Here is a 12,598-nt window from a genome sequence, read left to right on the forward strand (position 1 = left end):
TATAAATTTTCCTAAAGCTAATGCAGATTGCTTTGCATAGCCGCATTCTGATATGACATATATGTCATGCCCCAAAAACTGAGGGGCGCGACCGGCGATCGACCGGGTAGCCCCCAGCCAAGCGGACCTGGGGGCCTTTCCCATTCCACGTGATACCCTGCGTTTCCATTACCCATTAACCAAGTGAAATAGCCATTTATAAATTTAAGCACATTCTTACGAGATTTACATAACATACATAGTTACTTAGCGTGGTTTACAAGTTATACTGCCCAAAATACATAAGTACATAACCCACATTTCCTGTCTATGGAGCCTCTAGAGATACAGAAGAGTGTTACAATACTTGCCGGTAACAAGGCTCCGGCTATACCTTACACAAATACCAAAATAAAATTATCGGGAGGATAAGCGACATAAGCCATGCAGGCCCTGAGAGGAAAGGGGCTCACCAATTCAGCTGACGGGAGGTGAAGGAGTGCTACTGTCGGTGGGCTGGAGTACCTGTTATAGAACCACCTACAATCATAACACAAATGTAGCGCCCCCGGCAAAAGGGACGTCAGTACATTTGAATTGTACTGTTATGTATGAACAAACTTTACCCCAAGTAACATCAAGAAATACACAGATAACAAATAGTAATAGAATCAACAATCAAATGCACATGAAAGGAACAACCAAAGAAAAACAAACTCCACAATCTCTCATTTTCCCCTTTCAACATTGTTTCATCACATCAATGATTTCACAACTTTCACATATTTTTATTTCAACAGTGATTTCGATCACTTTTCCACCCTTATTACCTCGGCCACCATTATCACCACAACCTACACCTTATTACTTCGTGTTGTGGCGCGCAACCCAATCCCACCAGACAATCATATTTCACACAACAACAGCAACAATTCACAAAGAGTGTTCATAAACATCAATACCAATTCCAACATATATAATAACCCATACACAATTCATGTCACAACGATAATTGCCCACAACAAGTCACGTATGATATTGCCACAGTTGTTTCAATTATATTAATTACGATTTCTTTCCATCGTTTGTTCCACACCCTTTACCACGAAACATATTCATACCCACACGCGATGACTATGCGGTCCGCATATCGATTATGCGATCACATATCGGATCGCATATTTAACCTCAAATTCGACCAACACACTGACTCACTTTGTGGAAATTATGCAGTCCGCATACCTGATATGCGACCGCATTCTCGACCGCAGAATCGCATTTTTTGGAAAACAGTATTTCTTGATTTTTTATAGCATAGACCAGTACAAAAGGTCCGAGCTACCAGGTTTTGAGTACAAGTTTTCACGGGGCCTTACAATATGTCCTATTACAGGTCGCTATTCACAAATTGATTCTGGACCTAAACGTCCCACCACTAAGACAAAAGAAGTGTCCGATAGCCAAGGTCAGCAACAAATTTATCAAAGAAGAGGTAACCTGACTACTCAATATCAATTCCATCTAGGAGGTAAAATATCCAAAATGGTTATCCAATGTAATAGCAGTTCGAAAAAAGGATAACAAGTTTAGGATGTGCGTAGACTATAAGGACTCATTTCCATTGCCAAACATTGATCAAATAATTGATGCTATGGTCAGACATGAGTTAATGAATTTCCTTGATGCTTACAGTAGGTACAATCAAATAAAGATGAATCCTGAGGATCATGAAAAAACTTCATTTATAACGAACTTGTGCACATATTGCTATAATGTGATGTCTTTTGGGATTAAGAATGTCGAAGCCACTTATCAGAGGCTCGTTAAAAAAATGTTTGAAAGTCAGGTAGGAAAACAATGGAGGTATACATATATGACATGTTTGAAACACCTCCAAGAGACTTTCGAAATCCTGAGGAAGGATAACATGAAACTCAACCAGGAAAAAAGTGTGTTTGGGGTTGGCTTTGATAAGTTCTTGGAGTTCTTAGTCTCGCAAAGAGGGATCGAGGTAAATCCCAACAAAATCAAAGCTATCGAGGACATTTTGGACTGATTTTCAAATGTAAAAGAAGTACAGAGGCTGACTGGGAGGTTGGCGGTAGGTGCCATTTTTTTCGAGAAAAAGAAGATACGCAATTTCCCATTTGTTACGTTAGTAAGATACTGTCAGGATCATAAACCCATTATCCACACCTCGAAAAGCTGGCCTTAGCTCTCATCACACATGCATACAAAATAAACAACTCCCTTACCAAAGGATTGTCTTGCTAATTACCTATTTTTAGTTAATTTTCTAAATTAAGGGTTAGGATATAGATTCTTACCTTTTGGATTAAGACTTAGTGAGCTTTGCTTGATAATCTTCAAGGATTGATCAAGCATTGGTGGATAATGGGATGAAGGTCACTCTCCCCCCCCCCCCCATGCTCTCTTTCTCACTGTCAAAATACAAGATTTTTTCTCAAAATGACCCATTGCATCTATTTTATTGAAGTAGGGTCTGGTTATAAAATACCAAAGTGAAGCCCCAAAATAGGATCTGCGGTCGCATATCGACTCCATAATACTTCTGCGGTCCGCAAAGTGGGCTGCATAATTGGCCCTCCAAAACTAATATTTCTTACTTCAGTCTCTGACCAGTCTGCAGTCCGCAAAACTATTCTGTGGTCGCATAATGTGCCGTAGAAGCTCCACCTGAAATATCAAGGAATGATACGCGATCAGAGTGTGGCCTGCGAAATGGTTTTAAGGTCACATATTGGGCCACAAATTGACATACAAAATAGCCCAAAAGACTGCCTCACTCAATGGACATTGTACATCCCGTAGAGTGATTGTGCATCCGCATTATGGGCTGCAAAAACACCAAAAATTTGCCAAAAGTTCCTTCAACTTCCCAGCACAATGTTCAGTCCCAAAAGAATCTCTACACTTTTTAACAAAGAAGCCTAACTCAGCACCACAAAATTTTAGGTTTTTAGTGAAATTTTATGGGGCCTTACATCCTCCCCAACTTAAGATCATTCATCCTCGAATGAGTGTCAAAGTTCACTATTAGCATCCGACGTAGCTCAACTGCCACACTACACTCCATCAGTCCCAAATTTGAATAACTCGCTGAATTTCCAAAAAATTTGCCAGAGTTTCCTTTGTATCTAGGCTTATCCACCTGTCAGAGAACCCTTGAACACACACCCTAACAATATGTATATGACCCGATGACGTAACATTGAACCAAAACAACACTAATTGTGGTTTCATAAGCAACATATAATTTAAAAGGAACACATTTACATTAACTGAACTAGTGATACGAAATTCATAGGCAACAACTTCAAACAAAGGATTACACAACTATTCAAACAAGTAAGGATACTTCTTCTTCATCCCTTCCTCGACTTCCCAAGTAGCCTCTTCAATTTGCTGTTTTTTCCATAATAATTTCACGGAGGCAATTTCTTTATTCAAGTTTCAGACTTGCCTATCAAGAATAGCAACTGGAATTTCTTTATATGACAGTTCATCCTTAACCTCGATAGTCACAACTGTCACAATAAGCGACAGATCCCTAATTACTTTCTTCAACATAGACACATGAAATACCGGTTTCACTAATGACATCTCCGGTGGTAGCTCAAGCTTGTAAGCCACCTGACCAATCCTCTGCATGATTTTTCGTGGCCCAACATACCTCGGACTTAATTTCCCTTTCCTTCCAACCCGCATTATAACCTTCATGAGGGAAACCTTCATGAATACCCAATCATCTTCTTTGAACTCCAAATCTTTGTGACAAACATTTGAATAGGACTTTTGATGAATCTTAGCTGTTTTCAACAGCTCCTTAATGATCTTAACCTTTTCCATAGCTTGATGAATGAGTCTGGTCCTATCAATTTAGCTTCCCAATCCCAAACCACCCAATAGGAGATCTACATTTCCTACCATGTAACTCATCAAATAGTGCCATCTGAATGCTAGCATGATAGTTGTTGTTGTAAGAAAATTCTATTAGTGGTAAATCGTCATCCCAACTACCTTTCAAGTCAAGGATGCAAGCACGCAACATATCCTCAAGTGTTTGAATAGTCTGCTCTGCCTGACCATCAGTCTGTGGATGAAAGGTTGTACTAAAATTCACCTAAATATCAAAACCTTGCTGAAATTTCTTCCAAAAGTTGGTTGTGAAATGTGGCCCCTGATCAGAAATCAAAGAAACTGGAGTGCCATGCAATCTGACAATTTCCTCGATATACAACTGAGCATAATGTTCCGCTTTGTCGGTAGATTTAACTGGCAAGAAGTGCGATGATTTTGTGATTCGATCCACATTCACCCAAATTGAGTCAAACTTGCATTGAGTCTGTGAATTTCTTACCATAATGTCCATATTAATCATTTCCCACTTCCATATTGGAATTTCTATGTTCTGTGTCAACCCACCCAGCCATTGATGCTCGGCATTGACTTGCTGACAATTTGGACATTTTTCCACAAAGTCCGCTACATTCCTCTTCATATCATTCCACCAGTAGACTTCCTTAAGATCATGGTACATTTTTGTACAGCCCGGATGCAAGGATTACCTAGAAGTTTGAGCTTCAGCCATGATTCTTTCCCGAAGACCATCAATATCTGGAATGCATAGTCGCCCTTGGTACCGTAGTGTACCATCATCCATGCCAAGAGAAAAAGATGTGTTCTTTTATTTATGAATCCTCTCCTTCAGCTGTACCAACAATGGGTCATTGTATTGCTTTTTTTTGAGTCCACTACAAGCAATGATTCAACCCTATTCTGCACAATTACCCCACCTTCACTAGAATCCACAAAACGAACTCCCATACTAGCCCACTGATAAATTTCCTTGGCCAACGACCTTTGATATGCTTCCAAGTTAGCAAAAATTCCCATAGATTTCCGGCTAAGAGCATCCTCCACAACATTAACCTTCCCCGGATGATATAAAATATTGATGTTGTAGTCTTTGAGAAACTCAAGTCATTTTGTCTACCGCAGATTCAATGCCTTTTGTTTGAAAATATATTGAAGGCTCTTTTGTTTCGTGAATATATCCAAAGGGACCCCATACAATTACCGTCGCCGAATCTTCAATGCAAATACCACCGCCGCAAGTTCTAAGTCGTGTTGCTCAGTTCTTTTCATGATTCTTGAGTTTCCTGGAGGTATAAACTATCACCATACCATGTTAAACCATTAGTCGAACATCTTTATCACATTTCTCTTACATAAGACCTCCTAGGAATTGAGTTATACAATAATTTCCCTGATATGGTTATAATCTTCTGTGAATACTTGCAACTCGCTCTTTCAAATTCTACACAAAAGACGTTACTGAATGAGTTTTCTCATAGGACCCTCTATTTCAAAGGAATAACATATGCTAGCTTGTGCACACACCCTGATAACATCAACCTGCATGATACTACATGAAATGTAAGGTAACATTAAGCTCGGACTTTTCTTTGCCATTCTCTTCTCCCCTTATATGCCTTATAGAATTCAAGAAACCGGTCTACTTCCCTTGTGAACATTCTCATGATCACTCTTTACTGTTAAACACCTCCCAAAACACATATTAACACCCTTTATATATATAGCCCGTATTAGGCTTCCTCTTAAGTGTAAGTCTTTCAATCTGATTCTATCCTCGATCAGTAACACACCTTATTGTTCGTATTATAACTACTAATAGATTTCCCTAATATTGCAGCTTAAGAGCTGCCATGTTAAATATCGCTGGTTTGCTGAGTTTATCATACCACAACTTCACCACCAGTAGTCTCACTTTCTCTTGTAATATGTAGACATGAACTCCATCTAGATCTTTTAGTTGATATTCAGTATCACCCACGTCGGTTGCATTATTATTAGTCCTTTATACCTTCTATTAACACTTGTGCTCCATGTGAGTCCACCATTCCGATACGAACTATTTTAGGATAACCATGACCATCTCAATTTATATATTTTCTTCCCACTTCTTCTCACCTCGTGCTTCCTAGTTAGTGAATAGCTATGCACTATTCCATATGTTACGTGGTCTTTTCCTTTAGTTGGGAATTCATCCAACTCACCTCTCGATGCTTGTTGGGATATCCGTGGGAAAGTGTGCTCACTTAACACTTCATTGATTGTAAGATTATTAAGAGGCTCTCCATCAAGTCCCAATACCCTCTTGGGTTACTATAGTATCTAATTTATTTCTCCTACTCGTTCCTCCTTTCTTAAAGCCTTGGAACATTGGTTAAACTGCAAATCCATGATTAACCTATATTAAAACTTGCAACCATTCACTTTTGATCTATAGTACTTCGTTGGGTTGCATTGTTCCTGACCCTCTAATCAAGTATAGAATCCCGTTAGAAACATTACTTCTTGGTTGTAGGATCCCTGACCCTACCACTCACATTGTAATGTGTGAGGAATTTACCTTCCATAACCTTCCACCTTCTTGGGGTACTAGTTGTATATCATTAGTATAACCTTTCAGATAATCACGTTACCCATTAACACTTATCTAGCTGAACATGTACAAAATATTCAAAAAACATGGGTACATGGTCTTACTTTTGTTTCATTATATTTAAGTGGCCTCACTATGGCCCTTCCTCCGCCGCGTAGGGCGAATGTCCCGGGTTTCGACACAAGTCTTGATTTCTTGCAACTTTAGGGATATATGTCTCATGTCTCTATCCCTCGTATATATGTTCCACTATTAAGTCGCCATGGTATTAACATCATTAGTTCTCTGCTCTCATTCAGCCACATGGGCTTGGGATTCTAATCCCTTATATCAGTATCCTTTAGGAGTGTAATACAACTTCGTACATTTCTAGATTATTATAAAATTCATAGTACAAAGGTCTTTCATTGTGTGTTCAATTTACTCTCCTTTCATAACTTCTTGTCTCATGGGAGAGGCTTACACTCTCACCATTAATCTCCTGGTTATGCCTTACATATATCACATACTTATATAACAAAAAATTCTTTTACACCTTAGGATCATATACATGCTTCCCACACTACCCACATGTGTTGTTCAAGCTTACTTCTCATTTATCAAGTCAATGTCTCATTGGAGATGGGTAATCACTTCTAAAACTTTTCTCAAATAAAGTATGCTTATGTACCATGTACTTATCTTATATGTACATACCATTCGTTCAACATGATACATATTCCATCTCCTTGATATTCAGGCCTTTGCCTATTTGTCATGTTATATGACAACATTACTTGGAATAGATGAAAGAACATTTAAACTCACATTGATTCTCAACGCACGAGTCAGAATACAATGTTATAGTCAAGCTTCATCGCACGATCTGGAGTATTGAAAAAGGGTAATTTTCCTAAATGTCCACGTAGAGTCCAACTTATAGATGTGGTTGACAACACACCGATAAGAAGGACTCTACTAGACACGGCTCTGAGACATCCTATGACACTTTAAAACATTAGGTGCTGATACCAAGTTTGTCACGCCCCAAACTTGGGGAGCACGACCGACGCTCAACTGAGTGAACCCGGCTAAGCAAGCCTATTAGATTCTTTCTACCCAACTCGCTCATGCATTAAGAGAAAACACATTTTCATTAATTAGATATTAAGGAGATCATGAGTAAAATTCCAAATCATTCTTCCTTAGTTACTTCATTAGTTAATGTCTCAAAATACACACCATTTCATAGTATGAAGTTGAATAAATGATCCAAACACAACATGATTCGCTTGACTTTCCCAGTACCCATATACATATAACCTACACTATGTCTACAGAACCTCTAAATAGATACAAAAGAGTACTACAAAAGTGCCGGCAACAAGGTCCAAGGCTATACCTCAAGTACAATACATAAGGAACAAAAGATTTATGACCCCAAAATGAAATGGGGCTCAACAAGACTGCTAGGAGGAGGATGTACCGCTAAGGCTGATCAACATTGCCTACTATGGAACCACCTGCATCCATTTATGATGTAGCGCCCCCGGCAAAAGGGACATTAGTACCGTCGAATGGTACTAGTATGTATAACTAAACACCATCTCATTAAAATGAACAATGATACAAGAGGACATAACTATGAAATCAATATAAACCTTAAACAATACCATAACATCAATTTAAGTATCACATAACCTTTCAAGTAAATTCCATGATTTTAGGTTGGGAGGGCTTGAATATAGATAAACCATTATTCACAATACCACCGTATTCTTACACGGAGTCCGATCACGACCCGATCGGCTAGGCCGTCTCTTTTGTGACATCAACCACAACTCTCAATTTCAATTTCTATTTCCAGTTTCAATTTTCAGCACAATCACCACCACATGTGCGTCATGACGTCCGATCACGGCCCGATGTTCTAGGCCGTCTTGCCCAAGACATTATTTTTTCTATCAATCATCTCAATCCATACTTGGCTCTTGGACACATTCATAGTTCGTGTTCTTTTCCACATCCAAACATTATTATCATCAACAACCGCAACAAGGCTTTTAATTCAAGACTTTTTTTTACACATGTGAGCAATTTAGAATCTAAGAAGCATAAAGACTTTTCACATAATTTGGTATAACAATCTTTATTCAAATTTGACTTGAAGACTAGGACTTTTTAGCTCATATTCCATATTTTTAACACAATCTCAAATGGTAAGATTACATGATAAAAGCCTTGGAATATACATTGCACATATATTCTTCAACGTAAGCACATTTGAGATAGCAATTTCTATAATGATCAATTTGGTACATACACTGATTGCATGAATTCCATGGGGTTCAATTCTAAGAATAGGGTTTTTAGCCATACATACCTCAATAGAGCTTCTTTAAATTCTAGTATATTCCGGAACTCTTAGTAACTTCAATCAATATTAGGAATATAACAAGATGAACCAAAAATTGGAAAAAATGATAATGGTTCTAGCTCATTTAAGCACATTAACAAACACTAAGTCTGCATTACGTTTTTAAGGCCCCTTTGTTTAAGATTCCATCATCCCACACCCCAATAGTTTTTACAATATTTAGCTCACAATTCTCCTACAATCTTTTAACACACATGCATGCGAGATAAATAACTCCCTTTCAGTACATGATGGTCACTCTTGTCACGCCCCAAAAATCGAGGAGCGCGACCGACGCTCAACCGAGTAATCCCGAATGAGCAAGCCTGTAAGATTTCATTCTACCCAAACTAATTCATGAATAAAGAGGATATGAACTCCATTAATCATACTTTGTAAATATTTTATTAACAACTTCTATTTTGTTTCCATTATCCGTTTCAACCATAATATCCAAAATATGATAATTTTTATAGATATGATGAAAACATTTTTTCCAAATACCAGTATTTTTAATTTAATTTCCAATATCAAACACCACCCACAACCTGCCTACTGAGCCTCTAAGTACAATTGAAGAGTAATATGGGAATGCCAGCAACAAGGCTCTAGCTATACCTTAAAATACAAAGTACACGATAACCAAATGACACAGGACCCTGAAATGAAGTAGGGATCACCAAGTTAGCTGAAAGGAGTGTACCGCTATCACTAATCAATGTCGCCTACTGTGGAACCACCTGCATCCATAAAAAATGCAGCGCCCCCGGCAAAAGGGATGTTAATACTGTCGAATAGTACTAGTATGTAAATCTAAAAATCATCTTTCAAAATAGAATAACCACACAAGAAAAGGAAAGTCGTAGAAACAACATGTCACAAACGATAATATCTAAATGCCCAATAGAAACATAACAATTTTCAACATACGAAAGTAATACATATTTTTACACCAACCTTAATAGAACGAACAATGAGACAATAAGAAATCAAGAAGGGAGGCTGTCATAATATAAAATTAGTGCTTCAACACATATCAAAACATCCTGCAAGGATCCCATAATTTCCGAACAAGTTCCCATCTTATTTAGGTTTGATAATCTCAGTGCCATGTGCCACAATCCAAAATACCACCCTGTTCCTACACGGAGTCTGATCTCGACCAGACCGGCTAGGTCATCTCGTTTGAGACATCATCCATTTCCTTAATTTCAATCAATCAATTCAGCACCATTACCACCATGTGTGCGGCATGGTGTCTGATCATGACCCGATCGGCTAGGCTATCTCGTTTGAGACATCAACCTTTCAATCGTTAATCTCAATTCACAATTCCTTTCAATCTTTCGTTACATGGCATGTGTAACCTCATATATCACATCATTCTTGGCAACAATAAGGCCTATCATCATAGCAACTCCATTTTTACAAGTTCATCATCATCATCATAGCAACAATAAGGCCTATCATGTAAGGCATGTTCATACGCAAGGGAACAACTCGGGAGTTCTAAACATACAGAGACTTCACATATGAATTGGCACAAAAACCTTTATTCAATTTTTTGATATGAGCTCTTAACCTTCCTCAAACATATTCTGCACTTTCAAACATACTGACATAGGAAGATCAGACATGACATACAGTTAGACAACCATTGAATATGAATCTACCAACACAACACAATAGGGCAATTGATTCTAGCATGATCCATTTAGGCACTTACACCAATTTCACGGATGTCAGGGGTTCAATTCTAAGAAGAAGGGGGTTTAGCCATACATACCTCAATATAGCTTTTAGGAAAATTCTACTTTTTAAAGTCATCTTAAAACAGTTGAGTCGATGCTCGTTTCATAATCTGTTTCATATATTTTCTCATTTCATAGGCCTCACTAGGCACAACTATAGGCATTATCCACACTCTATTTCCCCAATTCATTTAGTTCATTTTCAAACATCTTTACAGTTTATCATCAACTAGACACAATCAATCAAGACATTTAGTACACATACTAGCAATAAGGAGTATTAAGCATATTGAGTTTTACTCACCTAGTTGGTATACCAGTTTTCATAAAAAAACAACTCAAAGCCATACAATTCTTAATAAGCAACCCATACTTTAATCATCTATCGTTCAACATAAGGCTCGTTCGTCATAGTCAAGTTTATGAGTTTACAGGGGATAACTCGTAATGCAGAAATTAGGGGTTTAGACAGATCATACTTAAACTTATGGAAACATTATGGAATTTAATCCCGAGAGATAAAGTTTAGCCCACATACCTGGTTGAGCGTACCTTTAAGTTACCACAACCTTCCGGAAATCCTTGCAACCCCAATCTATTTGGAGATATAACTAAATTGAATACGAATTAGGAACATATTCATAGTCTTAGCTCATTTGAGCATTCCATCAATAACTAGGTGTGCATTAAGTCTTTAAGGACCTTTTATAGAGCATTTCATCAACCTTCAACCCATCCTTAAACATTTTTAGCTCAACAATATTCCTACAACCGTTGATAACACATGCAAGCAATATAACAACTCCAATACCCACAAACTTTATTGAAAATTACCCATCTTTAGCTAAAATTATATATTAAGAGTTATGGCATAGAATCTTAGCTCAAGGATGAAGATCGAGTGTGTTTTCCTTGTTAATCTTCAAGGATTTGTGTAAGAATTGAAGAATGATTTAATGGAGATCACTTTCTCACTCTAGGGCTCCCTCTCTCACTCGATAACATCATATATTTGCTAAAAATGACCCATTTCGAGTATTTAACGAAGTTGGTTCAGGTTGTAAAGATAGAAGAATGGATAGTCCAAGATTCTAGACCTGTCTACAGGCCTGGCATCTCCAGCTTAAAGCTTGGTCTAGCCCGGCTTTAGCCAGGCCTCGCCTGCTTAAAGCATGGTCTAGCCCGGCTTTATCCAGGCCTCGCCAGCTTAATGCCTAGTTTAGCCTGGCTTTATCCAAGCCTCACCAACTTAAAGCCTGGTCCAACCTGGCTTTAGACTGGCTAAAGCCTGATCTATCTGTGACGAAAAATTTCAACTCCCTAATGCATTGTTCAACCCAAAACTCTGAAAATACAATGTATTAGCCTACCTTGACACCACAATATCTTAATTTACATAGTGATGTTTTCCGGGGACATGTATTCTCCCCCGCTTAGGATCATTCGTCCTCAAATGAGAAGTAGAGTATGCCCCAAACACTTAACACAATATATCCCTTTTCTCACATACCTCAAGTCCCTAAATTTTGACTGACTCCCAAAATTTTCAGATATTTCGGCAGCGTCTCCTTTTTAATTGGGCCTATCAACCTGCCAAATAATCTCCCAAACAATCGTAACAATACATCGACAACTCGACAAAGTACCACAATGTATTTACCAATAACACTAATCTCTACATTACAAGCCTTACATTATCATAATGATACTTGGACATTTGACATGAACTTCACATTTTAAATCATAAAACATATAAGGTACCTTTCAAATCAAAACCAATTGTGGTACCATCAAGCGAAAATATTTTCTTTCCACAACACTCTCGGCCTCAAGGTGGCCCGTTCGACTTATAGACTTTACCATAACACATTAACAGAACAATGTCAACTCCTAGACTTACCTAACAAGGATGTCAAATAGATACCCCTCATAGGCCAACTATCCGTTAACTTCACTTTCAGTAATTTCCACTGAAATGATGCA

General features: G+C 38.1%; 1 protein-coding gene across 1 annotated transcript; it reads right to left on the bottom strand.

Annotated features, from left to right (window-relative positions):
- Positions 1-3,453: 3,453 nt before the first annotated feature.
- Positions 3,454-3,849, bottom strand: LOC107798615 (uncharacterized). Its single transcript, XM_016621638.2, has one exon. The coding sequence runs from the start codon at positions 3,847-3,849 to the stop codon at positions 3,454-3,456; it is 396 nt and encodes a 131-aa protein (XP_016477124.2).
- Between the last annotated feature and the right edge of the window lie 8,749 nt (positions 3,850-12,598).

This window comes from Nicotiana tabacum, chromosome 1, assembly GCF_000715075.1.
Source record: "Nicotiana tabacum cultivar K326 chromosome 1, ASM71507v2, whole genome shotgun sequence".
NCBI classification, from domain to species: domain Eukaryota; kingdom Viridiplantae; phylum Streptophyta; class Magnoliopsida; order Solanales; family Solanaceae; genus Nicotiana; species Nicotiana tabacum.